The sequence below is a fragment of the Indicator indicator genome, chromosome 3 (genome assembly GCF_027791375.1).
Source record: "Indicator indicator isolate 239-I01 chromosome 3, UM_Iind_1.1, whole genome shotgun sequence".
NCBI classification, from domain to species: Eukaryota; Metazoa; Chordata; class Aves; order Piciformes; family Indicatoridae; genus Indicator; species Indicator indicator.
This window is the reverse complement of record NC_072012.1, coordinates 49,532,938-49,550,694: the sequence shown is the minus strand read 5'-3', so window position 1 is coordinate 49,550,694 and position 17,757 is coordinate 49,532,938. Positions and strand designations below refer to the sequence as shown.

Below are 17,757 nucleotides of genomic sequence, written 5' to 3'. Positions count from 1 at the left end.
TTATGCTTTTATTTCTCTGCTGTGTGATTAGATAGCTGGAATTTCAGTTCCTTCTGCCTTACGACATCTTTAGGAGGCTTGTTCAGGAATAAAGGTTACAGTGTGCCACTTCAGTAGTGTGAATCAATGCTTCCTTGAAAACACAGCAGGCAGAGACACTGTGTCAGTATTGCAGTCAAAGTGATGAAGAATGAAGATCAGTGAATTTGGTCATAGTTCCTTAATAATTGTGTCAATCCTCTGAATCTTCTTGGCAGTAGGAGAGCTTACTAGGCTTGCAAAATATTACAGGATCCCAGGATGGTAGGGGTGGGAAGGGTCTTATAGATGTGGTATTCATTAAGCTGGGTTACCATTTAGTAGGAATGAGAGAAGGGAAACAGGAGAGGAAAGGCAGAATGAAAGACACAGGCTGTATTTGAACTCACCATCCAAACACCAAGTGGTTAGGAATTGCCAGAATCACAGAAACATTCAGGTTGGAAAAGCCCCTCAGGAGCACCAAGGCCAACCCACAACCCTACTCTACAAGGCTCACCCCTAAACCAGAGCCCCAAGCACCACAGCCAAACCACCTTCAAACACAGCCAGGCTTGGGCACTCCACCACCTCCCTGCCCACCACATTCCAGTCCCTCACCACTCTTGCCCTCAAAAAAAGGTTTCCTACTGTCCAGTCTAAAGCTACCCAGTGGCAGCTTGAGGCCATTCCCTCTTCTTCTATCACTAATGACCTGGGAGAAGAGACCAGCACCAACCTCTCCACAACCTCCTTTCAGGGAGTTGTAGAGAGCCAGGAGGTCTCCCCTCAGCCTCCTCTCTTTCACACTAACCATCCCCAGCTCCTTCAGTCTCTCTTCATCACATTTCTTCTCCAGGCCCTTCCCAGCTTCCTTGCCCTCCTCTGCCCTGGCTCCAGCACCTCCACATCTCTCTTGGATTGAGGTGCCCCAAACTGGACACAACACTCCAGGTGTGGGCTGAGCAGAGCTGAGTCCCAGGGGACAATCCCCTCCCTGCTCCTGCTGGACACAGCATTGCTGATCCCAGCCAGGATGCCTTTGGCTTTCTTGGCCACCTGGGCACACTGCTGTCTCCTCTTCAGCTGCTTGTCCATCAGCACCCCCAGGTCCCTTTCTGCCAGCAGCTTTCCAGCCACACTGCCCCAAGAATTGATGGCTTTCCTATAATGGTATTTACAAAAATGCCATCTCTCTCAGTTCCCTGATCTTGATTCATTTGGGTCTGACTGAGAAAGGCTGTGCTAAAACCTGAAAGACCTTTCTATGCCTCAGACATTTTCCCATAGAGCACATCCCAGCAGACAGGAAGCAGTCCACAAGTGTGATTATTTTTAGTCCTGTTGAGTCTGGCTGCAAATTGGAATGTTCTTCTGATGCACTTCCTCAGTGTGACTAAACTTGGGTCATTTGGGGGATTTTGTTTTGGTTTCTGTTGTTTCCTCCTCAGTAACCTCCTGACAATTCTCTCTGCAGTGCCAGCCCAAGTGACTGGGCTGAGCGTGGACAGTCAGGGATCCACCAACAGCCTGTTCACCAACTGGACAAGAGCTCTGGGAGATGTAGACTCCTACCAAGTGCTACTGATCCATGAGAATGTTGTCATCAAGAATGAGACTGTGCCCAGTGAAACCAACAGATACCACTTCTATCCCCTGAAGCCTGGAGGACTCTACTCAGTTGTTGTCACCACTGTCAGCGGGGGGATATCTTCAAGGCAAACCATCGCAGAGGGGAGGACAGGTAACAAAGGAAAGTCACAGAATGGTCAGGGTTGGAAGGGACCTCAAGGATCAGCCAGTGCCAGCCCCCCTGCCATGGATCAGGTTGCTCACAGCCACATCCAGCCTGGCCTTCAAAACCTCCAGGGATGAGGCTTCCACCACCTCCCTGGGCAACCTGTGCCAGTGTCTCACCACCCTCATGGGGAAGAACTTCTTCTTAACACCTAATCTAGAGCTCCCCTCCTCTAGCTTGGATCCATTCCCTCAGTCCTATCCCTACCTGACACCCTAAAAAGTCTCTCCTCAGCTTTCTTGCTTTCAGCCTTCAGATCCTGGAAGGCCACAACAAGGTCTCCTTGGAGCCTTCTCTTCTCCAGACTGAACAGCCCCAACTCTCTCAGTTTGTCCTCATAGCAGAGCAGCTCCAGCCCTCTGCTCATCCTCATGGCCCTTCTCTGGACATGTTCCAGCACCTCCAGATCCCTCTTGTTAATAGTGGCTCCAGAACTGGACACAGAGCTCCAGGTGTGGTCTCACCAGAGCTGAGCAGAGGGGGAGAATCCCCTCCCTGGCCCTGCTGGCCACACTTCTCTTGCTGCAGCCCAGGCTCTGCTTGGCTCTCTGGGCTGCAAGTGCTCACTGCTGGCTCATGTTGAGCTTCTCATCCCCCAGCACCCCCAAGTCCTTTTCTTCAGGGCTGCTCTCAAGCCAACCACTGCCCAGCCTAGATTGGTGCTTGGGATTGCCCCAACTCAGATGCAGGACCCTGCACTTGGTCTTGTTTAAACTCATGAGGCTGGCATGGGCCCACTTCTCCAGCCTGTCCAGGTCCCTCTGGATGGATCCCTTCCCTCCAGCTGTCTGCTGCACCACACAGCTTAGTGTCATTAGTGAATTTGTTGAGGCTGCCTCAATGCCACTGTCCATGGCACCCACAAAAATGTTTCTCCAGCATACCTTTTGCCACCTGCTAAAAGCTGCACTCTAAAAAGAGAGTGGCCATGCCATTAGGTCACTGCACTGAGAACTCTGAACTGCAGGAGTTTCAGCCTTATGTGATCTCAGACATGCTGTGGGGTCAGACTTTAGGGAGCTAACTGCTCTGCCTAGAGCAGGATCACTCTGTAGAGGAGAACAAAAGAGTGCCCTGAGAGTGACATAGAGCTGTAGTGAATCATTTCTTGGGAGGGACTTTATTGTCCCGTTGACTAGAGGGCAGCAGAGGCTAATTGCCTCTCACTTAGGCATGCAAATTAGGTGCTAAGGTGCTGCCATGAATTTGTGCCTCATTCTCTCATGACTCATTCTTTTTTTTTTCTAGTCCAGCATTAAAGAATGCCCAGCAGTGTTAATTACTCATCATGATTTGCTCTTGGATCAAATTCTGTTAAGTTTAAGGAAATGCAATACCAGGCCTTTGGGTGTTTAGATAGAGAGAAAAATATGACACCCCAGTGCAGTTTCAGCCTTAATGTGAATTTGGCAAAGGCTAGGAAGTTGGCTCCAATATTTTCCTTGAAACAGCTGTTTTCAGGTGGAAAACCAACCAACTAAACATATTAAAAAAAAAAAAGAAACCACTAAACAGTTGGAGAAAAATAACCCTAAAAAGCTTGAAGTACATAATTTATTTTGTAAGATCACAGGCTCACAAGATGTTAGGGGTTGGAAGGGATCTCAGGAGATCTTCCAGTCCAACCCCCCCTGCCACAGCAGGACCAGAGAATCCAGCACAGGGCACACAGGAACACATCCAGACAGGGCTGGAAAGGCTCCAGAGAAGGAGACTCCATAATCTCTCTGGGCAGCCTGTTCCAGGGCTCTGGGACCCTCACAGTGAAGAAGTTCCTCCTCATGTTGAGGTGGAACCTCCTGTGCTGGAGTTTCCATCCATTACCCCTTGTCCTGTCCCAGGGCACAAGTGAGCAGAGGCTGTCCCTGTCCCTTCCTTCCTGACCCCCAGCCCTCAGCTATTGACAGACATTGATCAGATCCCCTCTCAGTCTTCTCCTCTCCACACTAAACAGCCCCAGGGCTCTCAGCCTCTCCTCCCCAGGCAGTGCTCCAGTCCCTTCAGCATCCTTGGAGCCCTCCCTTGGACTCTCTCCAGCAGATCCCTGTCCCTCTTGAACTGGGGAGCCCAGAACTGGATGCAATATTCCAGGTGGGGCCTCACCAGGGCAGAGTAGAGGGGGAGGAGAACCTCCCTGGATCTGCTGGACACACTCCTCTGAATGCAGCCCAGAACAACTCTCTGCAGAGTGCCTGTGGTGCAGAGCCTGCTGTGGTCCTACCTCCCAGACCTTCATAGCTTCTACTAAAAGCACAGGGAAGAGTCAGTTCAGTGCATCAGTGAAAGTGTGGCAGTTGATGGTGATTGGTATCTGCCCCTGTGATAACTCTGATGTTCCTGTGTCTGAGTGATGGTAGTTCTAACAACGTGGAGCCTTCAGGCTCACCTTGCTGGCTTGGCAAAAATTGCCTTCCTGTTTTGGCCCCTAGGCGTCAGAGAGCTCATTGGGAATGAAATAGTTTCTGCTGTGGACCTTAACTTCTTACAGCCTCAGCAGTTACTGGTGAGCAGCAATTGGAGAGGGCTGGAGCACCTCTCCTGTGAGGACAGACTGAGAGAGTTGGGGCTGTTCAGTCTGGAGAAGAGAAGGCTCCAAGGTGACCTCCTTGTGGCCTTCCTGAATCTGAAGGGGGCTCCAAGAAAGCTGGGGAGGGACTTTTTAGGGTGTCAGGTAGTGACAGGACTGGGGGGAATGAAATAAAGCTGGAAGTGGGGAGATTCAGACTGGACGTGAGGAAGAAGTTCTTCCCCATGAGAGTGATGAGAGCCTGGAATGGGTTATCCAGGGAGGTGGTTGAGGCCCCATCCCTGGAGGTGTTTAAGGCCAGGCTGGATGAGGCTCTGGCCAGCCTGCTGTAGTGTGAGGTGTCCCTGCCCATGGCAGGGGGGTTGGAACTGGCTGATCCTTGTGGTCCCTTCCAACCCTGACTGATTCTATGATTCTATGATTCATCTTCTGGGAGTTTAGGAACGCTGGGATGATACCACCAAGCACAGTTCCCTTGCAGATGAGTGCTGCTGAGCAGGAGTGAGTGCAGAGCTGCTCAGGAGCCCTAGAGTGCTGATGTTGCTGGGTGGCATTCTCATGACAACAAAATTTGGCTAAGTTGAGTCTGTTGTGGTTTTTGCTCTTTGTTGCACAGTGCCTTCCAGCGTGACAGGAGTGACAGTGAATAACTCAGGTCGCAGTGACTACCTCAGTGTCTCCTGGCTGCCAGCTTCTGGAGATGTAGACAGTTACTTGGTGACCCTCTCTCATGCTGACCAGGTTGTCCAGACCCTCACCGTTTCCAAAGCCTTCAGTGAGTGCTCCTTCAGCAACCTGACTCCTGGGATGCTTTACAGTGTGATGATAACCACCAAGAGTGGGAAGTATGAAAATTATTCCTTCAGCCAGGAACGAACAGGTAAATAAATAAAGCCTCTGGGCAAAGCCAGTCACCATAACCACTTTGCATATCCATTATCAGTGGTCAGTCAATCCATGTCTGACCACACTGGGGTGGGTGAGTAGGAGTGGAAGGGTCAGCCCATAACATTACAGCTTTACAGACTCTGTTTGATCCTTAGACCTCTGCTGGTACTTTATGTTATACAAAATTCTTTTAGCAGGACTAAAAGTCCTGTGTCAGTTCTTCTGAATGAAAAGTCATGGATCAGTTTTGCCTCAAATGCATTTTCTTGCCTTTAACCCTTCTGCTTGGCTCTTCAGGGGTGTGCTCTACAGCACAAGTTACTCAGAAACTGAAAGGATGGGATGGGATAGGCTGACTACATAGACAGAATCACAGAATTGTCAGGCTTGGAAGGGTTGCCTTTCTTAACTGTTTCAGACATTTCATCTCACTCTCCTCCTCCCTCTTTTCATGACAGTTAATGTTTATATCTTGCTTCTCCATGCCCAGTCCAGATGTCCTTGATGGTGTGATTCATCATCTGGTTGTATTTATGTCTAGAAAGATTTGCTTGTGCAAAGACATGCACAGGTGACAGAATGGTCAGGGTTGGAAGGGACCTCAAGGATCATCCAGTTCCAACCCCTCTGCCATGGCCAGGGACACCTCACACTACAGCAGGTTGCTCACAGCCACATCCAGCCTGGCCTTCAAAACCTCCAGGGATGAGGCTTCCACCACCTCCCTGGGCAACCTGTGCCAGTGTCTCACCACCCTCATGGGGAAGAACTTCTTCCTAACATCCAATCTGAATCTACCTGTGGCAGTTTGGGCTGGGTGCCCCCTGCCACTGCTGCATAGGATACACCTCTGGTGTCCTGGGTGCTCACCCACTAGGGGTGGACACAGGACTCGGCGTATTTCTACCCATAAATCCTGTGCCCTATAAGGCCATCTGCAGAGTCATTCTCTTCCTCTTTCTTCCCTCTCTGCCCCCGTGGGAGATGTCCTCTCTTATCGGGTAACGGTGTGGGAGTATCTCAGGCCACTTAGGCCTCTGTCTAGGCCTAATGCCAGGAGGAGAATGGAGGGGGAGGCAGTCTCAGACCTGGCCAGCCTGAGACTTGCCTAGCAGTGGGAGGGGGAAGAAGGAGCCCTGAGGGTTTGGGTAGACCCTCAGGTGGGAGGAGGGAAGGATTGGAAGCCTCTGGGAATTGAGTAAGGGACTCTGTATGCTTTAGGATGCTCTTTGCCACTATGCTTTGTAGTTTTCTGTAGTTTCACCAATTGCTTTTCCATTTCAACTTTCCATCACTCTCCAATCCGTTTGTGTGAGTCTCATTCTTTTGTCCCTTTCGGGTCAAGAGAGGATCTGTCTGGCCTCAAACCAGCACACTACCCATTTCATAGAATCAAGAATCAAGAAGGTTGGAAGAGACCTCAAAGATCATCGAGTCCAACCTGTCACCCTACACCTCATGACTATCTAAACCATGGCACCAAGTGCCATGTCCAATCCCCTCTTGAACACCTCCAGGGATGGTGACTCCACCACCTCCCTGGGCAGCACATTCCAATGGCCAACCACTCTCTCTGGGAAGAACTTTCTCCTCACCTCCAGCCTAAACCTCCCCTGGCACAGCTTGAGACTGTGTCCTCTTGTTCTGGTGCTGGTTGCCTGGGAGAAGAGACCAAACCCCTCCTGGCTACAACCTCCCTTCAGGTAGTTGTAGACAGCAATGAGGTCACCCCTGAGCCTCCTCTTCTCCAGGCTAAACACCCCCAGCTCCCTCAGCCTCTCCTCACAGGGCTGTGCTCAAGGCCTCTCCCCAGCCTCGTTGCCCTTCTCTGGACATGCTCCAGCAATTCAACATCTTTCCTAAACTGAGGGGCCCAGAACTGGACACAGGACTCAAGGTGTGGCCTAACCAGTGCTGTGTACAGGGGTACAATGACCTCCCTGCTCCTGCTGGCCACACTCTGCCTGATGCAGGCCAGGATGCCATTGGCTCTCTTGGCCACCTGGGCACACTGCTGGCTCCTGTTCAGCTGCTGTCACCCAGTACCCCCAGGTCCCTTTCCACCTGGCTGCTCTCCAGCCACTCTGACCCCAGCCTGTAGCTCTGCATGGGGTTGTTGTGGCCAAAGTACAGCACCCAGCACTTGGACTTGTTGAATGCCATCCTGTTGGACTCTGCCCATCTGTCCAGCCTGTCAAGGTCCCTCTGCAGAGCCCTTCTACCTTCTAACAGATCAACACCTGCTCCCAGCTTGGTGTCATCTGCAAATTTACTGATGATGGACTCAATCCCCTCATCCAGATCATCAATAAAGACATTGAACAGGATGGGGCCCAGCACTGATCCCTGGGGGACACCACTAGTGCCAGGCTGCCAGCTGGATGTGGCACCATTCACCACCACTCTCTGGGCTCTGCCCTCCAGCCAGTTCCTAAGCCAGCACAGAGTGCTCCTGTCCAAGCCACAGGCTGACAGCTTGGCCAGGAGTTTGCTGTGGGGGACAGTGTCAAAGGCCTTGCTGAAGTCCAGGTAGACTACATCCACAGCCTTTCCCACGTCCACCAGGCTGTCACCTGATCATAGAAGGAGATCAGGTTGGTGAGGCAGGACCTGCCCTTCCTAAATCCATGTTGGCTGGGCCTGATTCCTTGGCTATCCTTCAGGTATGCAGTGATTGCCCCCAAGACAATCTGCTCCATGATTTTCCCTGGCTCTGAGGTCAGGCTGACAGGCCTGGAGTTCCCAGGTTCTTCTGTCCATCCCTTCTTGTGGATGGGTGTCACATTGGCCAGTTTCCAGTCTTCTGGGACCTCTCCAGTGAGCCAGGACTGGTTTTTCTCCACCCCCCCATTCCTATCACTCCCTGACACCATAAAAAGTCCCTCCCCAGCTTTCTTGTAGCCCCCTTCAGATCCTGGAAGGCCACAGGAAGGTCTACTCAGAGCCTTCTCTTCTCCAGACTGAACAACCCCAACTCTCTCAGTCTGTCCTCATAGCAGAAGAGCTTCAGCCCTCTGCTCATCCTCGTGGCCCTTCTCTGGTCAGGTTCCAGCACATCCATGTTAGTAAATACTATAGCATGTAACATGTTAGTAACATTAGTAACATATTAGTAAATATTAGTAACATGTCACATGAATGAGCATCACCTCTCTCTGTTGCTTTTGGTCATGTAATGCCCATGTCTGTGATTTTGGTCGTGTGATGTTCAAGGAAATTACAGCAGGACTGGAGAAATTTCAGAGAAGGGTAGCAGTAATGGTCAAAAACTTAAAGCTTCCTCAAAGATGGACAAGACAGGGCCACTGCACTTGGTAAAGCAGGATCACTTGATCACAGGTTGTTAGGGGTTGGAAGGGACCTCTGGAGAGCTTCAAGTCCAACCCTCCTGCCAGATCCAGATGTGTCTTGAAAGTCTGCAGATAAGGAAACTCCACAACCTCTCTGGGCAGCCTGTTCCAGGGCTCTGTGAGCCTTACAGTAAAGAAGTTCTTCCTCATGTTGAGGTGGAACCTCCTGTGCTGGAGTTTATATCCATTGCTCCTTGTCCTATCCCAGGGCACAAGTGAGCAGAGGCTGTTCCTTCCTTCCTGACCCCCAGCCCTCATCTATTGAATAGACATTGATCAGATCCCCTCTCATTCTTCTCCTCTCCACACTAAGCAGCCCCAGGGCTCTCAGTGGGATGAAAGAAAGATGTTCTAGAAGTCAGATATGGTAAGGGATATTAAAACTACAAAGAGGATCGAGTTAGTGCCATTTTAGTCCTCTCATGATGTAAGTGAAGATCTGAGGGACAGCCTTTTAACATGAGGACAAGCAAACTCAGGATTAGTGTGAACCTGGGGAGCTCCCTACTCTAAGCAAAACTGATCCAGTTCCAAAAGGCTAAAAACTGGCAAAGAGAAACCATTGTCATAGGACTTAAAGCAGCCTGGAAGCTGAAGTTGCTATTTTAAAGGGCAGAGTACTGCTGAAATCCACATCGTGGTCCTTTTGCAACTCCCTGAGAAAAACCTGGTAATTCCCACAGATGTAGTGCACTGCAGCAAGTCCTTTTCCTTCAGGAAGTTCTTGCCCTCTGAATCTTTCACTGTGTTTCTTCTTGCAGTCCCTTCAAGCGTTCAGGGGCTTACTGTCAGCAACTCAGCCAGAAGCGACTACTTGAAGGTGTCCTGGTTGCATGCCTCTGGGTATTTTGATAACTATGAAGTGGTCATCAAGAACAACAACGACTTCATCCAGACAAAAAGCATCCCCAAGGATGAAAATGAATGTGTGTTCACCAACCTGGTCCCAGGGAGGCAGTACAGTGTCATGGTCAGCACCAGGAGCGGGAAATACGAAACTAGCGAAAGGGTCTATGGCAGAACAAGTAAGTACTCACCCTGGGAACATCCTGGCTCACTCCAAGTCTTCTCTCATTTTCCTTTATCATAGCTGGGCTCAAAAACCTCATGTCATTTTAACACAGGATGTTGATTGTGACTCTTTGAATGTGTGTCATTCCAAAGATGGAAAGCAGGGTTTAGCTTGGTCACCAACCTTTAAATTGCAGACATAGAAGCATAGAACCACAGAATGGTCTGGGCTGGAAGGGACCTCCAAAGGTCATCCCCAGTCCAACCCCCTCTGCAGCCAGCAGGGGCATCCCCAACTAGATCAGGCTGCCCAGAGCCCTGTCCAACCTTGAATATCTCCAGGGATGGGGCCTCAACCAACCCCCTGGACAACCTGTTCCAGTGTTCTACCACCCTCATGGTGCAGAACTTGTTCCTAACATCCAATCTAAATCTGCCCTTCTCTAGTTTGAAGCCATTGCCCCTGGTCCTGTCACTGCAGGCCTTTGTACAGAGAGAAAGTGAAATAAGAGAGCTGTGCTATGAATTTGAGGGCAAATCTTGAAACATGCAAAACTGAAAAGCAGTTGTATTCATTTCCACATAAGCTTAGGATTTATGCTTGGTCCATGCCAGAATGTGCAAGACAGTTTTCTCTGGACATGGAAAAGACAGGAGGAAGAATACAGACTAGGGCTCACTCTGCTCAAATTACCCCAAGAGCTGGAGTTAGAGAGCATGGGGCAAGAGTGGCAAGGTGAGTAGTGGTGAACCAGCAGGAACCTGGGTGCAATCTGCCTGTCTCCACCTAGCACTAGATGTAAGCTCATCAGCCATGCTAAGAAACCAAGTTAATTAGCACAGGTGTAGCACTGGGTAAAAATAACTGAGGTACATCTGGCAGGAGGTGGGAACTGTGCAGTGTGGTGCCAGAAGCAGATTGTCTCTGGTCTGCCCTGGCTCAGGCCTCCTTGCTCCACATTTGTTGTTTGTGCAGATCCTACTCAACTTCAGTTGGCTGTGCAAACTCCCTGCAGGCTCTGTTACTATTGGTTCATCATGATAGATTGTGGACCGGAATCGATGGTAGGCATGGTGAAAACCTCAAACAGCAACCCCTGCAAATAAGTGCAATCTACTGCTTTTCCTAGGGAACTGAATAAAGACTTCTAGCTCAGGAGCATGATTGCAGAACTGCTTGCTTTTGGCTGTGACCTGGTCACAAGTACTGAGAGGTTTTCTATCTTTCTTCTCACCGTTTCAGTGCCGGAATCAGTGAAGGAGCTGACTCTCAGTAACAGGAGCACAGAAGATTTGCAGGTCACTTGGTCAAAGGCTGAGGGGGATGTTGATAAATACGAGATTCAACTCCTCTTCAATGATATGAAGATCCTCCCACCCATTTTCCTTGGGAACTCTGTTGAGGAGTGTTGGTTCACAGCTCTGACTCCAGGCCGCCTGTACAAAATCGTTGTCTTGACCATCAGTGGAGATGCACAGCGTGCTACCTTCATAGAGGGCCTGACAAGTAAGGGTGATGTGGTGTTTAAAACCTGCTGAGGCTTCTCCAGAGGAAAGAGTGAGGCACAGAAAGTCAAGGGTGAACCATGATATCGTTTGAACTGCTGTAATACTGCTGCAAAGACAACAGATCTCAATGACAATTAGGCTGGGACTTCAGACAGCTTGATCTGTGCTTTAATAAACAAATGTTACAGTTACCAATATTTGATTGCTGGCAGATGATCAGATTTGCTGCATAGGAATGGGATTGAGATGTCAGTGTTTGGGTTACAGCTATTCCCATGCATGCCAGCTGTTTGCTCTGTATCTCTGCCTAAATCCCTTCAGCTATTTTTCATCTCTGTTTACCCACCTGAAAGTTGTGAGATCACAACTGCAGAATCACTTAAGTATGCATAAAGAGCTTTGATTTTTCTGAGATGTTTCTAAAGCTTCACTTCTGAGATGTTTCTAAAAGCTTCATTTCTGGGATGCTTCTAAAAGCTTCATTTCTGAGATATTTCTAAAGCTTTATTTGAAGAAGAGGGAGGTTAGTTATCCAGAGAAAAGCAAATAGAAACTTTTTTTCTATTTAACTTACTTTTCTTCACTTTTATCCTTGTAATCCCTTGAAATCACTTTACTAAAATGGCACAGTTCTACACAAATGTCTTCAGCTTTGCTTGTGTTTACCCATGAGTGAAATTACTTGTACCTGTAAATGCTTTGTGCTTTGAATCATTTTCTGTGGCCATAAAGAAGCAGGAATTTAAAAGCCTGAATCAAACACACAATATGTGAGCAGATGCCTTTCTGTTCCCTTTTCTTTCGCAGTTCCAAGTGCTGTCAGAAACATTCATGTGTCACCTAATGGCATGACAAACAGCCTGAGAGTGAGCTGGACTCCTGGAAGTGGAGATGTTGATTCCTACACAGTGAGCATATTTCAGCAAAGCCATCAGCTGGATTCCCAGAGTGTCTCCAAACACGTCTCTGAGCACACGTTTCACAAGCTGGAGGCTGGGGAGCAGTACCAGGTGGTGGTGCAGTCTAACAGTGGCAGCTTGCACAACAGCTTAGCAGCTTTGGGTAGAACAAGTAAGTTTCTTTGAAGGCAAGTAGCAAGTTGCATTAATGCCTGCCCAGAAGCTGACCCTTATTTGATGATGTTCATGAGTGTTACATACCATTAGGTGTAGGGACACCCAGACTCAAGAATAAGTTTTTGTCTCAAGGAGCATGAGTCCTCAGTCCTGCAAATGTTTACAGGATCACAGAATGTATCTGGTGGGAAGAGACCTCCAAGCTCATCCAGTCCAACCCTTGAGCCAGCACTGAAGGGTCAGCACTAAACCATGTCCCTAAGCACCAGCTCCACACACTGCTTAAACACCCCCAGGGATGGTGACTCCAGAGCTGCCCTGGGCAGAACATCCCAATGTCTGAGAACCCTCCCTGGGAAGAAATATTTTCTAATATCCAACCTAAACCTCCCCTGGCACAGCTTGAAACCATTTCCTCTGGTCCTGTCACTTGTCATTGAGTAGAAGAGGCTGCCCCCTCCTTGCTCCAACCTCCCTTCAGGTGGTTGTAGAGAGCAATGAGGTCTCCCCTCAGCCTCCTCTGTTAAAACTCGTGAGGTCTGTCACACAAGTACCATCACCTGGTGAGTATGTGTGCAATTCAAGTCCCCAGCCCAAAGTGTGCATCCATAGGATCAATGCAGTTCCATCCCTCCCCAGTCCTCTGTCTGTACCCTTCCAACACATGTAGGACTCTGTGTAGTTAAATTCTGTGTCCTAGCAGAGCCTATTGTATGATCAAGGCAGACAATGTGCTGCCCCAAAATGCTGCATTTCTCTCTTCTGTGCCATATTTGACACCCATTTACCACTTCTTTATTTTTCAGTTCTTTTCCACATGCCTTTCTTAACCGTTTCAGACATTTCATCTCACTCTCCTCCTCCCTCTTTTCATGACAGTTAATGTGTATCTCTTGCTTCTCCATGCCCAGTCCAGATGTCCTTGATGGTCTGATTCATCATCTGGCTGTATTTATGTCTAGAAAGATTTGCTTGTGCAAAGACATGCACAGGTGACAGAATGGTCAGGGTTGGAAGGGACCTCAAGGATCAGCCAGTTCCAACCCCCCTGCCATGGCCAGGGACACTTTCCACTAGACAGGTTGCCCAGAGCCACATCCAGCCTGGCCTTAAAAACCTCCAGGGATGAGGCTTCCACCACCTCCCTGGGCAACCTGTGCCAGTGTCTCACCACCCTCATGTGGAAGAACTTCTTCCTAATGTCTAATCTAAATCTCCCCTCCTCTAGTTTTGTTTCATTCCCCCCAGTCCTATCACTACCTGACACCACAAAAGTCCCTCTCCAGCTTTCTTGTAGCCCCCTTCAGATACTGGAAGGCCACAAGAAGGTCTCCTTGCAACCTTCTCTTCTGAAGACTGAACAACCCCAACTCTCAGTCTGTCCTCAAGGGAGAGGAACTCCAGCCCTCTGCTCATGCTCATGACCCTTCTCTGGACACATTCCAGATATCTCTTTTACTACCAATGAACATGCAAATGTATAAAGATAGTCTCTGTTAATTACTCTTACAATTACTCATACAATTTGGTATGGAATGGTCCATATTTCATGTACTAATGCCTTGCCTTTAATTGTTTTTCCCAGTTCCAGCCTCTGTCCAGGAGTTGCTGGCCCATCATGCTTACAGCAGTCACTCCTTGCTGGTAACCTGGCAGAAAGCTCCTGGTGTAGCTGAAAGATACGACATTCTGCTCTTGAATGAGGAAGGAGTCCTCCTGAGCAACAAATCAGAGCCAGCTACTGCCAAACAGCACAAATTTGAAGATTTGTTAGCTGGCAAGAAGTATAAAATCCAACTGTTGACAGTCAGTGGTGGGCTCTTCAGTAAGCGAGCAGAGACTGTTGGCCAAACAGGTAATTGGAGCATCCTGGTTTGTTGAGAGCTCCCCCAGGCACCCAGCATCAACCACACTGACTCTCTGTGCAGCCTTGGGGGGCTGAAAACTCACAGTATCACAGTCTCACAGTATATCAGAGGTTGGAAGGGACCTCAAGAGATCATTGGGTCCAACCCCCCTGCTAGAGCAGGAAAACTCCCCCCGTCAACATTAACTTTGCCAGAGCAGGAAAACTCCCCCCCCAATATTAACGTTGCCAGAGCAGGATCCCCCTGCCAGATCAGGAAAACTTCCCCCCCACAACATTAACTTTGCCAGGCCAGCTCAGTTGGAAGCAAATGAAAGCTGTATTTGCAAGCAAAACTACAATCTACAATGGAATGAAATGAATGTGTACAAAATGTACAATATTTACAATTAATGAACAGCACAAGGACCCCCCTGGACAAAGACCAGGAGAGCTGCAGCAGCTTCTTCCCCCCTGCATCCCTCTTACACCCCTCTTTGTGTGGAAAACACAAAGGAGACATCCAGAGCTGTGGTGTGTTGAAAAGTCTGCCCCACAACATTAAATTTGCCAGACCAGCTCAGCTGAGAGGAGAGAGGATAGGAGAGAAGGGGAAGAGAGGAAAGGATAGAGGAGGACAGAGGAGAGGAGAGGAGAGGACAGAGGAGATGAGAGGACAGAGGAGAGGAGGGAGGGGGAAGAGGAGAGGAGATTGTTTTGGGAATTAGATATTATGGTAGGTATCTCTCCAATGGGATTGTTTAGAATTATCTTTATTTTCCTTTTTACACCCAGTAGTGATTTATTTATATTTTACTACTTTCTGTTCAAGATCTGTGAAAAAATTTAAAGGCACAGCCTAAAACTACCACAGCAGCTCAATTCTGCAAAGATTCTAGTAGTAGACTCCAGATAGTTTTGCATCATTTTTCCTGATCTGTGCTTGGCATGTGAATGTGAAATTTGTTAGCACATTAACACATGGTGCATAGTAAGAATATTAAACCCAAGTGTTGAATGCTTCCCTCAAACTATGTTATGGAGCTACCTGAAGGTTTTATTGCCATGAAGGTTTTATTTCACAATCTTAATACAGGATCTGATGTGAAAACTCTAAACTCAGAGCCAAATCTTGCAGTCTTTACTCAGTTAAAGCTTCTTGCAGAAACTAATGGACAGTTCTGTGTGAGCCCAGGCTGGAGAGTGAGAGCTGCTGGGAAATGCAAACCTTGTACTGGAGAGACTCAGTGGCACCTCCAGAAATGCTTTCCCCTTGGCTTCTAGAAGTTGCTGTTAACAATACCTAGCTACTTGTGGCTTCATTGAAATGTTCAGCTTGGTGGCTAGACACTTGGATGGGGACACAGAAACATTCAGGTTGGAAGAGACCCTCAGGATCACCAAGTCCAACCCAGAACCCTACTCTACAAGGCTCACCCCTAAACCACAGCCCCAAGCACCACAGCCAAACCACCTTCACACACAGCCAGGCTTGGGCACTCCACCACCTCCATGCCCACCACATTCCAATGCCTGACCACTCTTGCCCTCAAAAAATGTTTCCTACTGTCCAGTCTAAAAAAAAAAATATTTACTCTTGTGTTTATCCTTTCCAGTTCCAGCAGCTGTCACGAACCTGAAGGTCACAGAGAACACCACTGACCGACTGTCCTTCAGCTGGAGCACCCCTCAAGGGGAGCTTGACTCGTATGACATCTTCCTGTACAACCCAGACAAGTCCCTTCAGGACAGGATTTCAGGGGAGCAGCACCTCCAGCAGTGCTCGTTCCAGAACCTGCGGCAGGGCAGGGTGTATCGAATGGTGATCGTTACCCACAGTGGAGACCTCACCAACGAGGCCTCTGTCTTCGGAAGGACAGGCAAGAACCCCTGAGAAAAACATCTGTGCTGTAGTGTGGGGGACTGGAATTCCCCTCCCACAGGAACTTCAGCATCTCCCCTGTGAAGAGAGGCTGAGAGCCCTGGGGCTGTTTAGTCTGGAGAAGAGAAGGCTGAGAGGGGATCTGATCAATGTCTCAGTAGCTGAGGGCTGGGGTTCAAGTGGAGGGGGCCAGGCTCTTTTGGGTGGTGCAGTGATAAGCCAAGGAACAAAGGGTTCAAACTTGAACAGAGAAGATTTCACCTCAACATGAGGAGAAACTTCTTTACAGTGAGGGTGACAGAGGCCTGGAGCAGGCTGCCCAGAGAGGTTGTGGAGTCTCTTTCTCTGCAGACTTTCCAACCCCACCTGGATGCATTCCTGTGAGGACTCCCCTGGGTGCTGCTGCTCTGGCAGGGGGGTTATACCTGATGATTTCTTGAGGTCCCTTCCAACCTCTGATAGAGACTCTGTGTGTGTGTGATAACAACTCCAGACTAGCTCAGTTTGGAAGCAAATGAGGCTGTATTTCACAAGCAGAACTCCAATCTATGATGAAATGCAAAGAATATGTACAAATAGACACCAATAGGTACAATGGACAGAAAAACACAACACAGCCCCCTGGCCCCAGAGGGGTCCTGCTTCTTCCCCACCACCACCCCCACCTTCCCAGAGCTAGCAGACAAAGGGGAAGAAAGCCAAGAAGCAGAGAGTTTGTTAAACTTAGCTTGTCAAGGTCAGTATGCATGTGTGTGTGTGTGTGTGTTATCTCCCAAAGCCGGCAGACTGCCCAGCAGAGAAACAGCAGAAAGAAAGACAGAGAGAGATTGCGCCTACCTTGTTCTGAGACTGAGTCTTAAACATTTCTCTCTCTCCAATGGAAGTGTTTAGAATAATCATTATTTTGCTTTCTTACACCCAGTTGTGATTGATTGCCATTCTTTCACTTTCTCTGCTCGAACTCTGTGAAGAAAAATTAAAGGTACAGCCTTAAAACCATCACAATCTGCCTGCAGTCTGGGGAACAGCAGTGAGCCAGGCTGGCTCTGATTGTGGAAGTTTCAGGGTATGCCTAGAAAATTTTCCACAGATCTTGAACAGAAAGTGGTAGGATGTAAATAAATCACCATTGGATGTGAGAAGAGGAATAATGATAAGCTCTAAATAATCCCATCGGACAAACTGCCAGTTCTGTAAACTATCTTTCTCTCTTTTCACTTTCTCACTTGTGCTTCTGCTGGCTTGGCTGACCTTGGCTGCATTGCTGTATTGTGGCTAAGTGTAACAAATAACTCTCTGCTCTTTCTCTTGTCCCTTGTGCACAGCAGGGTACATGGAAGGAGGCAGGGAAGGGGAAAGCTATTAGCTTCCCTAGTTTTCTCCAGTGTGCTTCTTGTGCTGTTTATCAGTTGTAAATATTGTAAATATTGCATATTTTGTACATATTCATTGCATTTCATATTTTACATTGTAGTTTTGCTTGTAAATAGAGCTTCATTTTGCTTCCAGCTGAGCTGGTCTGGCAGTTTAATGGTGGGGGGAATTTTCAACCCACCACACTGATGCTCATGCTAGATTAGAGCAGCTGTTAGAAACAGCAAAATTGGCTCTTAGACGTGAAAAGCATTTGTGGTGGGTTAATAATTACCCCCCAAGCTAATTTGGAGAAGAATACCCCCAAAATAAAATTGCCAGACCAGCTCAGTTGGAAAGCAAATGAAGCTCTATTTACAAGCACACTAGAATCTAGAAACATGGAATGCAATGAAAGTGTACAAAATACACAATATTTCCATGTATTTACAATTTATAAACAGCACAAGGACCTCCCTGGACAAAAGCAGGGGGCTAC

At 48.5% G+C, this 17,757-nt stretch overlaps 1 protein-coding gene across 1 annotated transcript in view; it reads left to right on the top strand.

Annotated features, from left to right (window-relative positions):
* PTPRB (protein tyrosine phosphatase receptor type B) overlaps positions 1 to 17,757 on the top strand; it is a 91,621-nt gene that overhangs the window by 40,477 nt on the left and 33,387 nt on the right. Inside the window, exons 10-16 of the mRNA XM_054399579.1 lie at positions 1,496 to 1,762; positions 4,960 to 5,223; positions 9,343 to 9,606; positions 10,836 to 11,099; positions 11,909 to 12,172; positions 13,763 to 14,032; positions 15,640 to 15,903. Of these exons, the coding sequence (XP_054255554.1) occupies positions 1,496 to 1,762; positions 4,960 to 5,223; positions 9,343 to 9,606; positions 10,836 to 11,099; positions 11,909 to 12,172; positions 13,763 to 14,032; positions 15,640 to 15,903 (1,857 nt within the window). The remainder of the gene's footprint in view (positions 1 to 1,495; positions 1,763 to 4,959; positions 5,224 to 9,342; positions 9,607 to 10,835; positions 11,100 to 11,908; positions 12,173 to 13,762; positions 14,033 to 15,639; positions 15,904 to 17,757) is intronic.